Here is a 17500-nt window from a genome sequence, read left to right as displayed (position 1 = left end):
GGATGGATGGATGGATGGATGGATGGATGCGTGGGTGGGTGGATGGGTGGGTGGATGGATGGATGGATGGTGTCTCAGATAGATAGATAGATAGATAGATAGATAGATAGATAGATAGATAGATGGATGGTGTCTCAGATAGATAGATAGATAGATAGATAGATAGATAGATAGATAGATAGATAGATAGGTAGATAGATGGATGGATGGATGGATGGATGGATGGATGGATGCATGGATGGATGGATGGATGGATGGATGGATGGATGGATGGTTAAATGGATGGTGTCTCAGATAGATAAATAGATAGATAGATACATACATAGATAGATAGATAGATAGATGGATGGGTGGGTGGATGGATGATGGATGGATGGATGGATGATGGATGGATGGATGGATGGATAGATGGATGGATGGATGATGGATGGATGGATGGATAGATAGCTTGGCTACCTGTGTCCTTGCTAAGTTCTCCTAATGATACAGTATTTTTGAGCATCAGTTTCCTCTGATGCTTCTCAGGAAGGTTATGAATTTAAACTAACTAACCTTAGAAGCAGACATGTGTCCATTTTGTCTCTAAGGAAGTGAGATTTTACTCAGAAGCATTTCCTTTCCTTTTTTTTTTTTTAAAGATTTATTTTATTTATATGAGTATACTGTATCTCAGGCACACCAGGAGAGGGCATCAGATCTCATTTCAGATGGTTGTAAGCCACCATGTGGTTGCTGGGAATTGAACTCAGGACCTCTGGAAGAGTAGTCAGTGCTCTTAACCGCTGGGCCATCTCTCCAGCCAGCCAATTAATTTTAAAATGCTTTCCTACCTCAAAGGCTGGGCACCCCTAAACCTTTCCCTGCTACCCGAGGCTAATCAGAGAAGTGGCCAGTGGCCACCCACCTGAATTCTCACATGGCCATTTATTTCCTGCAGCTCCTACATCCAACCATCTTCTAATGTTTCATGAGGAGTTCTCCTTCCTCTCTCCTGGATCCTAGCCTGTGGAAATCTAAGGGTCCTTGCCCCATCTCCCCTTGCCCAGCCATTGGCCACTGTCACATTCAGATTCCCAAATAAGTCCAAGAATTAGAACCAATTCCCAACAAAGAACTTCCTAAGGAGGGGATTATACTCAAAATATGCATAGAGCTTTTATTTTCAAGCTGAAGTAGAAATGGGATCAGACTTTTATAGTGAAGTATCAATGAGTTGGTAACATGGAATGAGATCTTTATGGGGGGTGGGAAGAGAAGAGGAAGCTGATGTTCAGGTTGGATCATATAGGAAATACACCTTAGACACTGCTTACCACCTTGAAAGTGATTAGAACAAAGTCATGATGAAGGATAAAGGCATCTGGTGGAGGTTGTGTGGAATGGTGCTGACCCCGCACCACAGAATCTTATTCTTTTTCTGTCAGACATTGGGTTACTGCTGGTGGACTTTGTAGATTACAATTAAGGTTAAACTAATCTGATGTTAAAATGCAGCGTATTCATTGGGGTCTCTCCCGCATGCATACCGTGTGTGTGTGTGTGTGTGTGTGTGTGTGTGTGTGTGTGTGTGTGTACACTCACATGTACTCACAGTATACTCACATGAGCAGCAGGTCAGTTGGAACGTAGTGAAAGAGCAGAAAAGAAAGGCAGAAGAGTACTAATGTTGAGTTTGAGTGATAGCTGCTCTCTGGTAAGGGTTTGGTGTGTAAGAAATTGTGAGTGAGGCCTTAGGAGCTGAGGAGAGCTGGTAGCTAAGAGCCCAATGAAACTGAGATTTCAGTCCCCCATTTGCCAACAGTGTGCCTGAGCTTAGAGGCTGACTTTCCTCTAGAACTTCAGTAAGTAGGGGAGTGCCACAGGCTCTGGTTGAGTTTATGAGACTTGTTTTGGATCCTCATCAGCTCAGGCAGTAAGATGATGAATATGTGTCTCAAGGTCCTACATATGTGGTGATTGCTCATCAGTGGTGACTCAGAGGATGGCCTCTCGGTTGGGTCACCCCACTGCTGTTTTGCTATTCCCTCTAGGTTGTAAAGGCTGTACCATTTGCCTGATTATAAACACCATCCACATATGCTTTATATCCTTGCTTTCTCTTGTTCAGATGCAGCTTTCCATGTTGTTATTTAGCTTTACTAATAATTACTTTCAAAATCAGCATAATGTACACTTTGATAGATGCAGCATGATATTTTAAGCCTGTTAGACTTCTCTGTCTAGTCTAAACTTTTGCAACCAAGCTTCACCAGACCCTTCTGTGCATAGGACATTGTTCATGAAGGTCCTGAAGTGCATTCTTGGATGTATCATCACTTAGGGAAAAGGTAGAGAGTAACCTAAGCTTTTGTTACTCTTTAAAAAAAAACCTTAAATGGCTTACCATTTTTTTTAGTCTTACCAGAAATAACACATGTTCACTGAACTTAATGCCGCCATTAGTACTGCCAATAGAGAGACATGAGTTAGGAAGTTTCTTTTTTTTTTTTATTTTATGTATATGAGTACACTGTAGCTGTACAGATGGCTGTGACCCATCATGTGGCTGCTGGGAATTGAACTCAGGACCTCTGCCAGCTCTGGCCCCGCTTGCTTTGGCCCCATACACTGTAGCTGTCTTCAGATGCACCAGAAGAGGGCGTCAGATCACATTACGGATGGTTGTGAGCCACCATGTGGTTGCTGGGATCCGAACTCAGGACCTTCGGAAGAGCGGTCAGTGCTCTTACCCGCTGAGCCATGTCGCCAGCCCGTGTTCAATGTTTCTTATTCCTGCAAAGCTGTATAAGCTACCACTAAGTATTTCAGGAAGCAGAGGGTGAGCACAGTCAGAGCCTGCTTTGGAGAAGCAGGATGGGAAAGCTCTGATTTGGTCCTCCATCCATCATGGCAGATGACAGTTCATGGCATCACAGTCCATTTTAAAACCATCTTGAGTTTTTATTAGCTGCCAATTTTGATATGCTAATACATTCTTACCTTTTATATATGTCATAGTGGTTTCTAACAGACATTAAACCCATAATTATAGATGAGTTTTTGAGTTCCCAACTTTTAATATACTTACATAAATATAATTATATATGTATATATGTATATATCCAGAAAAAAGGAAAACTTACAAATAGAAAAAAAAATTATATACTTTGAGTCGAAACCAAGTATGGACTTAAGTGTCATAAATATGTCAAAGCCAGGCACCCAGAACACAGGTTTAAGACTGAAATATGAATATACACTTTCTCCAGGGTGGTAGAACAATATACACCTTTAGTTTACTCATGTATCAAGAATCAGTGAGTCAAAGTGGAAATCAAGATTCTAGAGACTGGCCAGGCGGTGGTGGCGCACACCTTTAATCCCAGCACTTGGGAGGCAGAGGCAGGCGGATTTCTGAGTTGGAGGCCAGCCTGGTCTACAGAGTGAGTTCCAGGACAGCCAAGGCTACACAGAGAAACACTGTCTCCAAAAAAAACCAAAAACAAAAAGAGATTCTAGAGCCTGTTGTATGAGCTGTTCCTCTGACATGTCACTTAACCTCTGGCCTTGTTTCCTGTTGAGCCTTCAACATTATCTCACGTAGAAAAGGAGACAACGAACCTTAATATGTAAGAGGACTTGCTATGAAATCAAGAGGACCTGTGTTCAACCCCTAGCACCCACATAAAAGTCAGACATGGCTGTGCATGTCTGTAACCCCAGCTATTGGAGGGTGGACTGGCTAGCCAGCCTCGCTGAAATAGTGAGCTTCGGGTTTAGTGAGACCCTGTGTCTAAATATAAGATGGAAGCAGTAGAGGAAGACTCCTGGTGTCCTCTTCTGGTCACTGCGTGTGTGTACAGCCATGTACACCCTCACTCACCGGCATGCACCGTATGAGTGTGCAGAGAAAGTGGAGCTTTGGTACTAAAATACTGTTACTGAACAATTGCATAGTTATACGGCCTGCATTCTGTTCAGAGATAGTGTATTTAATAAGCAAATACTTTGTTTTCTAGGATCAAATCTGAGTCGCTGTGGTTTCCGAGGCTCTTCCTACCTGGGGATTCCATTTAATCCATCAAAGGTTGGTTCTCTGGAGGTTGGAGGGTTGGAAAGAATAGAAGGAAATTTAGTGAGAGGGCAGATGGAATGTCTAGAAAGAACTAGGTTTCTAGGTCTAATATGCTAAACATTAGTGATTTCCTGGAGAAACAAATTATAATGCTCAGGTACTTGGTGTGAAGTCAGTGAACTCGCCTGGGCTGCACGATTTGTGCTGGGCTCCTGTTTCTCAGGAGAGAGAGAAAGCTGTTCTCCAGGAAGTGAATGATTAATGACTGTTACAGCAGGAAGCTTAGCTTCCCCAGCATTTTGCACAGAGGCTTTTGAACCAGCTGGTGCCAGTATACAGAGAAGCCCCAAGGCTTTTTCTTCAGAGAAGCAGGGCCAGAACAAGCGCTGTCGCTTCTACTTGCGCCCAGAATCACCAGGATTCTTTCTAGTGCAGCGTAGAGAAAAGTCTGATCCCCCTTTCCTTTCTTTCACTAGGGTGGAACGGCACTCAGGACCTCCAGCATACCAGGCTCCACCAACTGAGCTCTATCCCTACTCTTTCTTCTCTTTTAAAAAGAGGGCTCACGGGAGCCTGATATAGGAGGCCCTGTAATGAGGTTAGGGTTGGCCTGGATTCTATACTCCGTTATATGTCAGCCTGGGCTACAAGTAAAAATATGCCTCAGAAACAAAGAAGAGATTTTTTTCTTGATGAGTTAGTCTGCTTTTTGGATGGTTGTCAGTCATGGAATTACTCTGGGTATTTTGAGAATTGCGTACACTTGGAAGCTGGATGAGAAACTCTTAGTTTTTCATACTCTGAAGATTTTAGAAGTGGCAGTTGTTGTAGTGATAGCAAGAGTTGATTGAGACTGTTTTGGTTTTCTTACTCTCGCTTACGCTGTAGACAAGCTTGTCTGACTCAGGGTCAGTGGCATTAGCAAGATGTCTCCAGTTAAGCAAGTGCCTTTGTAGCAGGGAATGTGACAGCAAAGGTTTCATAAAATGTGTTTCTACCTTTTTTTATACATGTGTTATTGAACTTATGCCAACCCTGAATAGAGGGAGGCTTTTTTTGAGTTAGTTACAATGAACAGGATTGTCTGCTGACCTAGGGAATGATGCCTGTTGTATATCACAAGACCATGTGCAGGTGGAAGCTGTAACTTGTTGGTGATTTAATTGCACCTTCACAAGATAACCTCTACCTCCAAGGCATTTCAGATCATGGTTTTAAAATTTATTTTAAAGGGTCTTGCAGTATTTCTGGAGTTAACCTGAAAATCCCAGGCTCAAGCTTCCCATGTAGCCAACACTGTAGGTGTGCATCATTGTACCTGAATCCCTGCATGTTTTAGAAACGCCAAGAACTAAAAGTTCCCCTAAGAAGTAAATGTTTGCCTCTAGTTCATATGCTCTCGTGACACCCAATTTGTGTATGGCCTTCATCTGTATCTCTGGTAAGAGGAGCTAGAGATTCAGATGCAGTCACATAGGCCTACAAAAAGCTGTTGTAGAGGTCGGGAGCATAGGTCTGTGGGACAGACAAACCCAAGGAAATGAAAAGAGATTTTCCAGTACCATATATAAATAAAATTGCTCCATCAATTTTTTTCCCCTTCAGAAACCACCAGACTACCTATGTGTCGTTGCCCTCTTAGTATATGTATAGTTTTGACAGGGTACAGATGCTTATAGGTCCATCCATCTTACCCTTTCATTTATTTTGCATCACAAATCCTATATTCTCTGTTAAATTGTGTAATACCTTTAATGTCCAGGGATTTTCTTTTTCTGCTTCACTTTGATTTTTTTCCCTCCCTATGATACCTTCCCAGGCTCTTGATCTACTGCAGCAAAAAGTCCCCGTTTAAATCTGAAGAACTGTATCTTCTTCATGACCCTTTAAATAATCAATTCTAGATTCTCTCATTAGACTCAGATTTCTCTTCATCTCTTCAAGGCCAAGGTTCACATTTAATTCATGTTTGTATTCCCTACCATTCTTTAAAATAGCAGGTGTTTCATTGGAATACTGAAAAATGAGACATGCTGTGGACATTCCCAGAAGCCCATTATATATGTGAAATAGAATTGTCAAGAGAATTAGAGCTTGTGTTCTGAGGAAGCACTCAAAATGGGGTGCGATGAAAATTGGTTTGGTGTTAGTGAGACTGTATAAGGAGTTGTATGTGGGGTGGGTCAGTGGGTGGGTTCAGAATTATGTGTGTGGTGGATTAGTGGTTTGGTGTTAGTGAGACAGTATAAAGAGTTCTATGTGGGGTAGGTCAGTGGGTGGGTTCAGAGTTAAAGGGATTGAATTTCATGCAGATATGCCCTGTGAAAAAGCACAGGTCATGAGAAAATTATGGGATCAAGTTTCTAACCCTTTGTAATACACAGACATTATTGGCTAGATTTCACATATGAGGCTTAAATGGGTTTTATTTCTGAGATTGTATGGCCTTTCTTAATATTGTACAGATGAATAATATATAAAATTAACTATATTTCCTTTTTATATTTGAATGCTAATGTTTACTAGTGATTGAGATGATTAAACTTTATGATAGAATGATAAGGTTATATGGTGAATAATACTGTGCTATTTAATTTAGGTTTGTACCATATAGAATACATTTTCTTTGTTTCTTGGACAGCACTGGGAATTAGACTCACAGCCTAAACACACATTAGGCAAGCACTCTACCACTGAGCTATATTCTCAGCCCAAATTTTACTTCTTTTTCTAATTTTTTTGGTTTAAAATACTGAGTTCATAACTTTATAAGACATAACTTTTATAAATTGGGTTGAACTAAATAGAAAGTTTTAAATACTTGGTTTATTCAAATGTCATAGCTACTTTCACAAAGTTGGAGGATCATAATATTTTGAAAGTTATATAGCTTGTAAGAAGACATTGAGACATCTAAAAATTAAGGCATGTTTTCCTCAGTTGGATATCTATACAAATTAGTATAAGCAACATTTACTAAAACCTCATGCTGAACGTTATTTGTGAAAGAAAATTTAAAATTTCAATCAACTTAATATAATATTCATTTTTAATTTAGAATCCAGGAACAGCTCATCCTTATGACAGTGGACACATAGCAATGACTTACACGGGTCTTTCCTGTTTGGTTATTCTTGGAGATGACTTAAGCCGTGTAGATAAAGAAGCTTGCTTAGCAGGCTTGAGAGCACTTCAGCTGGAAGACGGAAGGTATGAACTACTCATTGTTATTTTCGTGTGTAAGTAAAACTATTTGGAACTCAAAAAAACTGGATATAGTACTATAGTAGTATAGAACCCAGGACTAGAAATATAGTTCAAGAGTTAGTACATAATTAATGTGTTGAAGGTCCTGGATTAGACCGCTACTCACACAGTGGAAATGAACCACATAATGTCTGAATATATAGTTAAGTTCTTGATGAAAAAGAACCTCATTTTACACGAACAAAAATAAAGCTAACTTTCTTGTAGAACTCCTTTTTTAAATTTTATCTTTTAGATGAAACAAATATTTTGAAATAAGCTAATTTGAGTGTTGGTTCCTTAAAAGAACTGATGGGAGAGAAAGGATTGCGCATTACATTACATTCAAAGCTAGGGAGTCTGCTCTCCAGTCCATTCAGGAGCATCTTTTAATGATAGATAGAGAAGCTAATGGACACTGGTACCTGATGCTTTGTGCGCAAAGATTCTTCCAAGAGTAACAAACAGTTCTAAGCTGTTCATGTGATGAAGTCATGGCTCCAAGAAAAAGGCTTTGTGGACCAGTCCACTGCTGTGTTACATCCTTGCACTGTACACTGTGACCCTTCTTTTCTTGTCTGTGTTTTCAGGACATGGCTCTTGACGAGGGAAAAGTTACTGTAGACATAAATAAATGGTCATTTGGGAATCCAGTGTTGCCCCAGATTTCTGCCAGAAAGGAATAGAAGACAGACCATTACCTCTTGAAACTATAACGAAACACAATATAATACATCAATTAATAGTTCTCTCTGTATATATTTAGGAGAATTTCACAGAATAAGACATAGGTTAGGAGTTTTTTACTGTATAGTATGTGTGCAGTTTTATTTGCTGCTTTTTCTGCAGCTGATTGGGAGCTGCTGTGGCACAGCTTCCCTTCTTGGGAGTAAACAACTTAGATTGTATAGTAGCATACACGTGGTGACGACTAGTGAGTGTGAGTACTGCCCAGATGATTCAGTGGTCATTTGTAGTTTGTGGTACCCGTAAAGTCAGCAGTAGATGTTTCTGTGAGTGCCGACAAAGAGCACATGCTCCTGGCTTGATTGTAAATGAGCTTAATGCAGCCTCACATCCTTGTTGTTTCCAGCTTCTGTGCTGTTCCTGAAGGCAGTGAGAATGACATGAGGTTTGTGTACTGTGCTTCCTGCATTTGCTATATGCTCAACAACTGGTCGGGCATGGATATGAAGAAAGCCATCAGCTACATTAGAAGAAGTATGGTGAGTTATGTTGATAAAACAGGACCAGTTTAGGTTATTATTGCTGGTATTGAGGGCTGCAGTATAGTGTATGCCTCATCTCTTCATCAAGATTTGAAGATAAGAGCAGTAAGATTAGGGGTTTTTTGGTGAATTTGTCTCAAAGCACCATACAGAAATGACCTCAGATATTGATATCTTCACCATTAAAACGTAGTGCATACTTGTATTTTCGAATCTAAAAGATGATAACAATAACTAGAAATGTCCTCACACAATACAGTTTATTCTAGTAGTGGGGAGGAGAGCTTAGCTGCAGCCAGGCCACCCTTTGCTCCTCTGTCTTCTGTATAAACTAGAGGCAGAGAGCTGCTCTCTATACTTTCACTACCCAGCTGGGAGGGTTTGCTCACATTTTACAGATGAGAGTTCTGAAGCCTGTGACTGCAGAAAGAAGAGACCCTGGAGAGTTTTAAGGGGGAAAGAATTATAAACTGAACTCATTTCTATAATGAGTTCTGTCAGGAGGCTGAGGCAGGAGAATGGTTGGGAATTTGAGGGAGGGAGGAAGAAATGGGAGTCGGAGTATAGAAGGAAGGAAGGAAGGTAGAAGGTAGGAACATGTTGAGAGGTTGGATGATAAAATGCTACTTTATCCTGTTTGTGCTTGCATGGTTAAGGTGGCGTGTGCTAGTTTTCTCTTAAAAGCTAGTGTTTTTTTCTTTTTTGAGATTATTAAGCTTTTCATAATAAAATACGTGGAGACTAAGTAGCCTGTGTCTTATAATCTTTTATTCATTCGTGTAGTATGCACTGATGATTTTCTAGCCCTAGTATCTATCCTACAATAATATAAGTGGAAATTCTATCAGAGAAAGACTTCTCTCTGCCTTCATTTCTTTATTTACATATATATCGCTATAGACTAAATAGAATATAGTCCTTTAGTATCATATTGTCCTAGTTAGCTTTCACTGTCAACTTGACAAAGCCTAGAGTCATCTGACCAAGGAGTCTCAAGTGAGGGCTTACTCAGATCAGACTGGCCTATAGGGATGTCTGAGACTGTCTTAATTGTTGACTGAATTGATGTAGGAGGGCCCAGCCCATTGTGGACAGCCCTACACAAAGCTTGGTCTCTGAGCCAGCAAGCAACATTCCTCCATGGTTTCTGCTTCGAGTTCCTGTTTGAGTTCCTGCCCTGACTTCCCTCAGTGATGAACTGTATACTGAAATCAACCCTTTCCTTCCCTGAGTTGCTTTTGGTGAAGTGTCTTTATCTTAGCAAAGCTCTAATACAATACTATATTTTTATGCTTAGGTTGACCCAGATGGAGTTAGTAAGAATGCTGGGTCAGTACCAGAAAATTATATATGTATGTATACAGAAACTATCCCCTCATACATACGTATGCAAACACAGTCTATGCTTCTGTGTGTTTATTGGCCTATGTATTAACCATGAGTCTGTATAGATAAGCTCAAGTTTCAATTTACTATACAGGATCAATTTTCCCTCTTGATAAGTTATTTATTCCAACTACAGTTAGATTTATTTATTTCTGTTTGAATTCCTCTTGTAAGTATTCTTTCTATTTAGATTTCCCATCTCCCCAAAAGTCATTCATTTATTTATTTATTTATTTATTTATATCTGTCTATATCTATCTATCCATCCATCCATCCCTCCATCCTGTTATTTACTTAGTATGCATAACTTAACCTTTCTGGCTGTCAGGACTATTAAACACTCAGAGGAGTACAACTTCTTACTCCCCCTTACTACTACCTTTTCTTTTCTTTCTTTTTCTTTTTGATATTTTTTTTCTTAAATTTTTATTATTTAAATGCATCTTATATATCAAACATTAATAATACTGAGTATTTTGAGTATCAAATAATTCATAAAAAATTTGTTCAGCTTTTATATTCATATTCTTTCATACCTTAAAAATATCATTAGTGAATATTTGGTACTATCCATAACTGAGGATCCTATATCTAATGTTGAATACTAAATTGCTTCAAAACATACAAAATATTCTTTGGGACTTAAGCCTAGTAAAAGAGCATAAAGTATTAAAAATGAAACATTAAGAAATATACTCAAAAGTCCTTACATGATACCACCTGACGTAGAGAGTATTTAAAATACATTATATATCTGTGTACATTGTCTAACAATCAGTTTACTTAAAAAAAGATTATCACTGTGTCTAGGAGAGAAATTATTTTATCAGGAAGTATATTTTAAAAATTTCAAAATAGCAAATCTCATTGAAGTTAAGCACTAAGAAAATGCTAATTTCAAGTACAGGGAGGAAAATTATCAATAATATTTCCATGATATTCATAGAATATGATTTTAATATTTTCAATTATGATGAGTTGCAATCCCCCTCTGCTCCTTCTCTGCTTCCTCCAGCTCCCCCACTAGGATCCCTGAGCTCAGCCTGATGGTTGGCTCTAAATATCCACATCTGCACGGGTCAGTTGCTGGCCGGACCTCCCTGGGAACAACCACACCATGTTCCTGTCAGCAATCATCCCATGACCACAGCAACAGTGTCTGGTTTGGGGCCTGCAGATAGGATGGATTCCCAGGTGGGGCAGTTCCTGGATGACGATTCCTTCAGTCTCTGCTCCATTTTTTGTCCCCATTCTTCCTTTGGACACGAACATTTCTGGGTTAAAAGTGTGAGGTGGGTGGGTGCCCCTATCCCTCTACAGGGCATGCCTATCTGCTGGAAGTGGTTTCTACAGGTTCTATCTCCCTTTTCTCTGCATTTTGGCTAAAGTCATCCGCATTGGGTTCTGGGGCCTCTTGCTTCCCTGGTGTCTGGGAGCCTTGAGTGGCTATCCCCAGTATTTCCCACCCCCCATATATTTTTATTTGATTTCCTGACCCTCTGTACTTCTCTCCCATCCCCTCCAGTACCTGATACTATCCCATTATTTCCTTCTCCTCCTCTCTCCCTCCCAGGTCTCCCTCTCCCTCCACCTCCTTCAATGGTCCTGTTCCCCCGTTAATGCTGGGGAAGCATCCACATGCTGGTCTAACTTCTTCCTAAGCTTTATAATGTAGGAAGAACATCAGTTGGCTGGACCACTCAGTGCTCCTAGAGACTAGACCACCAACATGAAATGTGCAGGGAGGGATCCATGGCTCCAGAAACATGTAGAGAGGATGGCCTTGCATGACAACAATGGGTGGGGAGACCCTTGGTCCTGTGTGGGTTTGCCTCAGTCTAGGGGGATGCTAGAGCAGTGGGAAGGGAGAGGGTGGGGGAGCACCCTCATAGAGGAAAAGGGGAGGGAGAAGAGGGCTGATGTGGGATGGGGAGTTTGTGGAGGGGTAACCTGGATGTGGGCTATTATTTGAGATGTAAACAAATAGAATGATTAATTTTTAAAAAGAAAATGTGATGAAGGAGAGAAATGAATTTGTAAGGGACAGAAGAGCAGTAAGTTGGCTACAAGTATATATCTCATAGAAATGAAAGGGATACTATGCTCACAATATATCAACAAAATTGTTGCCTAAAGACAACCTGAAAAGTGACAAAAATAGTAACATACAAACCTGCATAGGGAAGATTCTTGAACCCAATCATATTTAGAAAGATATAGGCAATTAACAACTTCCGAAAGATGAAGAATTAGTCTTTTTTGTAAAAGTAACTTTTATTTACCAGATGTAACTGTCATCTTGCAGGCTTACAGCTGAATAAACTCACCCTTTCTAGATCTTTCTGAACTCTGGCTGGCTGGTTCAAATCAACCATTCTGGCCCAAATTCTTCAAGCTGACTGATTCAAACTGGCTTCTCTTAGCTTCCAATTGTATTGTTCTGCCTGGGCTCAAACTAATTCTGGCCATATGTTCTAATCTTCTGATTATCTCACTTAGTCTGTCTTCACTTTTGTATAGGTTGTTCTGTCTGAAACCTGTCTTTGTAAAACTGTCCCAGTAAAAGTATCACTTTTCTTCTCTCCCTGTATCGTTATCTTAAGACATACTTTTTTTCTCTTTCCTCTATTGCTCATGAGAGTTGGATGTATCCTATCTTTGACTCATTTTGCCAAATCTTTTTCTCAGTTTTTACTTTATCTACCCTTCAATTAGACATCACTTTCATAGATGGCTGCTACCTTCTACAAACCAACTTTACCTTAAAGGTGTCTGAAATCCAACCTAGAAGGTCTTTGGATGTGATCCCTTGCCAGAGAACTTTTCTGCTTTATTCACCACTAATGACTCAACCTAAATTTTTATACATGAAAGTAACAATAAATGGATTCTGTCATATATATACATATGTGTGTGTGTGTGTGTGTGTGTGTGTGTGTGTATATATATATATATATATATATATATATATATATATACACATATATATGAGAGAGAGTGTGTGTTTTACATAGGTAATTGTTAAATGGGAAGAGACCATAAATTAGAGAAAGATAATGGGAAGGGAATGTAGGATAAGGAAATAATGTAAGTATATTTTAATTAAAAATAAAAACTTAAGGAACTCTGTGTGAAAGAGTTGTAGGAAGATACAAAAGGGCCTGTAAAAAGAGTTCCAGTTCTGTATTTACTGAAGTAGTATTAAAAATAGACAAGTTATAGAGTCAGCCAAGGTGTCAGACAGAAGATGGAAAGTAGGTGATGCACATGCAGTGCACTCATATTTAGTAATAAAGAACAAATTCAAGTTAACTGCAGGGAAATAAAACTCTTAAGTTGTCAAACTAACACACATAAGTCATACAAAGAGAAGAGCACATGCTGAGACATTGTTAGATACTGGACTTAATAAATATAGATATATAATGTATATATATATAATATATTATATACCTTCTCTTCAACTTTTTATAGTTCTTTTCTACTTTCAATATATATACATTTATTCAATACATATAATATAATGTATTATCAATATATTTCAATATATATGTACGTATTCCCACCTTCCCAACATTTCTGTTCTTTTTTCCTACTTTTGAGTCATGATATATATGTATGAATATACCTACATATGCATATAGATATTCATATATATACATGTGTGTATTACTTGAAATTAAAGCAGAAAACAGGAATAATAGAAATAATGAGAGAAAAAGGATAAATGCTATGAAGTATATGAATTTTAAATTATTACTTAGAAACATAACTGACTTCTCACCCTTGTGATTTTCAACAAGAGGAAATGAGAAGTTTCAAGCCAAAGAAAACCACAGACTGGGTTATGAGTACCTTCTGCCAATTCCTAATACAGAAATTGCCTTTCAAGATTTGTCTATGGGGCTCACAAGCCTCATTTAAATTTGTCATGCTCATCTCTTTTGATGTATTTAATGTTATAGTGATCTCACAGTGATGGCACTGCATATTTAAAATATAAATAAATTCAAAAATGTTCTAAAATATATTTTAAAAATTTCAAAATACCAAAAACTCTTTGAAGTTAAACATTAAGAAAATGCTAGTTTCAAGTACAGTGAGGAAAATTATCAATAATATTTCCATGATGTGGGTAGAACATTATTTTAATATTTTCAACTGTTAATATTCAACAGACAGAATAAGTATTTTAAGATATATTTCATTGTTATGTCTCCCTTTTCATTTCTGAATTTATTAATTTGGATACTGTCTACTCTTGGGAGTATTTGCTTCTTTTTGTTCTGGAGCTTTCAGTCAAGCTGCTAGTGTAGACTCTCTCTAGTGTCTTTTGGAGGCATGAGTTTTCCTCTTACCACTGCTTTCGTTGTGTCCCATAAGTTTTGGTCTGGGAGTGGAGCTTCCTCTGGGTGTTGTGGGAGTGGCTGGAGTTCCACCCTTTCTTAACCCCTAAACCTACCATCTTGTTTTCATTCACTCTATAGGTTTACATTCTCATTTATCTTTCCTATATTTCAGTTTGATAAGAAGATCTATGTACCTTTTATTTCTTCTTTTAAAGTCTGTATTAGACCTATATGTATATCAAATGGGAGTCATAGAGTGGCTTACATAGGCTGTGTTCTGGCTGGTCCAACAGTGGATGTCTACTGATGGAAAGGCCATAAATCTGGTTTGTTCAGGCCATGAGGCTAGATGTCTCAGCCAGTCATCAGTCTACTTTGGAGTCCCTAAGGGAGGTTTTAGTACCAGGGAAGCAGTGCCTCAGCAACAGGGTAAGCTTGCCAGTGAGAGTGAGGGCAGGCAGGCAGTGCGGGGGCTGGCCTGGCCTTTAGGGGAATGGCACTGCCTTATCAGCTTACTATGCACTATTTTCTCTTCCCTTCCTTCCTCCCTCCCCCCCCACCCCCCCAACGCACTCAAAACCATTTGGAATTCATTAACTTTTTGTGAACGAGAAAAAAAAGAAAGGAAAAAATTAAAATCTTTTATACAAGCAATATCCACAGATATATATACACTGTGTGGTTATGACATAGTCTTTTCTAAAATTCTTCATTTAAAATTATTCTGTATAGAGAATATCTATTTTTTTTCACTTACAAACATCGCTATTATTGATAACCTGCATATATTTTTATATGTTATAGTTACATCTTCAGGGATATTGCTTGATCAAAACTAAGTACATATGTAATCTTATTAGCTATGTTTTACTTTCTTCCCTCCAAAAGATGGACCAAGTGGACCAGGCTGTGAATAGAACTCTTGTTACCGCCCAGCCCACTGCTCTTACAGTGTTTTCAGTAGCTTAATAATAAACTTAATAAAAAGATAAGCCAAATTCTATTCCAACCTCCATAGGAAAGTGCGTTTTTCTTTTTGGTTTTTCGAGACAGGGTTTCTCTGTGTGGCCTTGGCTGTCCTGGAACTTACTCTGTAGACCAGGCTGGCCTCGAACTCAGAAATCCACCTGCCTCTGCCTCCCAAGTGCTGGGATTAAAGGCGTGTGCCATCACTGCCCAGGGAAAGTGCATTTTTCAACATAGCCTTACCTATAGAATGTTAAACTCCTTTAAAAATCCCTTGTCTTGTCTTGTCCTGTCCCGTCCTGTCCTGTCCTGTCCTGCCGCTGCCCCTGCCCCTACCCCTGCCCCAGCATGTATATGTATATGTATATGTACATATGTATATGTATATATATGTACATATGTATTCTTTTCATTTCAGTAAGTTTCTCTCTTGCAGTTTTACTTCTTTTTATTGCAGTCAAAGAAATGTTTAAGATCAAACCAAGGGCTGAGTACACACTAAGCAAGTACTCTACCACTGAGCTGTCTGCTCCATTTTTACCGCCTTATCTCAGTTCTGTATTTTTATTTTCTACCTTTTATTTGGTTTCCCTTCTTTTTAGAAAAAGACTTATTATTTGTGCTTTTGTGGGAGTGGGCTATGTGTACATAGTTCAGGTGACTGTAGAGGTCAAAGAAGTTGAGTCTCCAGGGAGCTGGAGTTACAGATTGTTGTGAGCCTCTTTATCCTTCCCCAGGGTAGGTTCTGGAAACTGAACTTGGGTCCTCTCTCTAAGAGCAGTCTATTCTCTTAACCACTGAGCCATGGCTCCAGCTTTTCAATTTCCTTTTTTGTGCTTTTACTTTAAATAATTGTTCTTTAGGAGTCCTGTAATTTAGTGTCTTTTTGTTTTTCAATTTTGTTTTGTTGGATTTTGGTCTTTTGAGACAGACTATCCCTGTATCCCTGAATGTCCTATGAAGTTACTATGTAGACCAGGCTATCCTTAAGCTCAAAGACATATGCCTGTCTCTGCCTCCTTACTGCTGGGACTAGAGGTGTGGGCTAACACACTTGGGTAATCTCTATACACCGGGCTAATCTTTCTTTGTCTCCCCTTCTCAGCCCCCCCCCCCAAAACCACTTAGTACATTATTACTGCTTCCTACTGTCAGTTCAGATTGGGTGTATTTATGGGGGCTGTGGGGGTGGGGGTGTGCTTGCTAGTATTGGGGTGTGTGCATGTGTGGAGGTTGAAGTAGATATTGGATGTTCTTTCTTGGTTGGTCTCTAACTTTGTCTTTTGATACCATCTCTCACTGAACCTGAACTTCTTGGTTAGGCTGGCCACCACTGATTTTAAGGGTCCCCTTTCTTGGCATTACTGCCCCAGTGTTGGGATTATAGGCATGCGCCACTAAACCTGTGTTTTTACTCTTAGATGATCTTCTTCCTAGGTAGTGATTTTAGATCAGTCTTATACCAAACCTAGCTACCTCCTTTTTCTCCATCAATATTCTTCACAAATTACCATTGGGCTTTGTAAATGTTTTTTTTATATATATATTTATTTATTATTATACATAAGTACACTGTAGCTGTTCTCAGACACACCAGGAGAGGACATCAGATCTCATTAAGGATGGTTGTGAGCCACCATGTGGTTGCTGGGACCCGAATTCATAACCTCTGGAAGAGCAGTCGGTGCTCCTAAGCACTGAACCATCTCACCAGCCCCCCGGACTTTGTAAATGTTTATAAGAGATAATTTACTGAGACTTGATGCTTTTTCTATAGCTAGTAATCTGAAGCTTAGGAGTGTCCTTGCAAAGTTTGTGTTTTATAAATTTTATTGTTCTTACTGTTTGAATTTTGGAAGACATATGAGGACCTTGAAATTTAGGAGGCTCTCATCCTCAGTAAAACCAGCGTCTCAGAATAGATTTAGTTTATGACTGGAGTTGAGTAGGTATGAAATCCTTATATTTTGATTCACTGTCTATTCCTTGGAGGAGTGTGAGGAATAAGGGTTGGAGATTACTGTTGCACAGAACCAAGGATGTAGGGGTGCCCTGGACATGGCTTAGATGTGCCTCTCCTGAAAACATTCAATGGTTTGGCTTGCTAGCTATGAGAAGAATAGAGACTGCAAAATTCCCACTTCTACTTCTCTGGAGAAAGTATATAAAAGAGCAAAAGAGGCTGGGTGGTGGTGGTGCACTCCTTTAATCTCAGCACTTGGGAGGCAGAGGCAGGCGGATTTCTGAGTTCGAGGCCAGCCTGGTCTACA

The 17500-nt window shown here is 39.3% G+C and overlaps 1 protein-coding gene across 2 annotated transcripts in view; it reads left to right on the top strand.

The window, feature by feature from the left end:
- Positions 1–17500, top strand: part of Pggt1b (protein geranylgeranyltransferase type I subunit beta) — a 48307-nt gene that overhangs the window by 13829 nt on the left and 16978 nt on the right. For both annotated transcript variants that reach the window (XM_031365628.1, XM_031365629.1), the window contains 3 exons: positions 3999–4066; positions 7113–7264; positions 8394–8526. In XM_031365628.1, coding sequence (XP_031221488.1) covers positions 3999–4066; positions 7113–7264; positions 8394–8526 — 353 coding nt within the window. The remainder of the gene's footprint in view (positions 1–3998; positions 4067–7112; positions 7265–8393; positions 8527–17500) is intronic.

Source organism: Mastomys coucha, unplaced genomic scaffold (genome assembly GCF_008632895.1).
Source record: "Mastomys coucha isolate ucsf_1 unplaced genomic scaffold, UCSF_Mcou_1 pScaffold13, whole genome shotgun sequence".
In the NCBI taxonomy this organism is placed as follows: Eukaryota; Metazoa; Chordata; class Mammalia; order Rodentia; family Muridae; genus Mastomys; species Mastomys coucha.
This window is presented reverse-complemented; position numbering and strand designations above follow the sequence as displayed.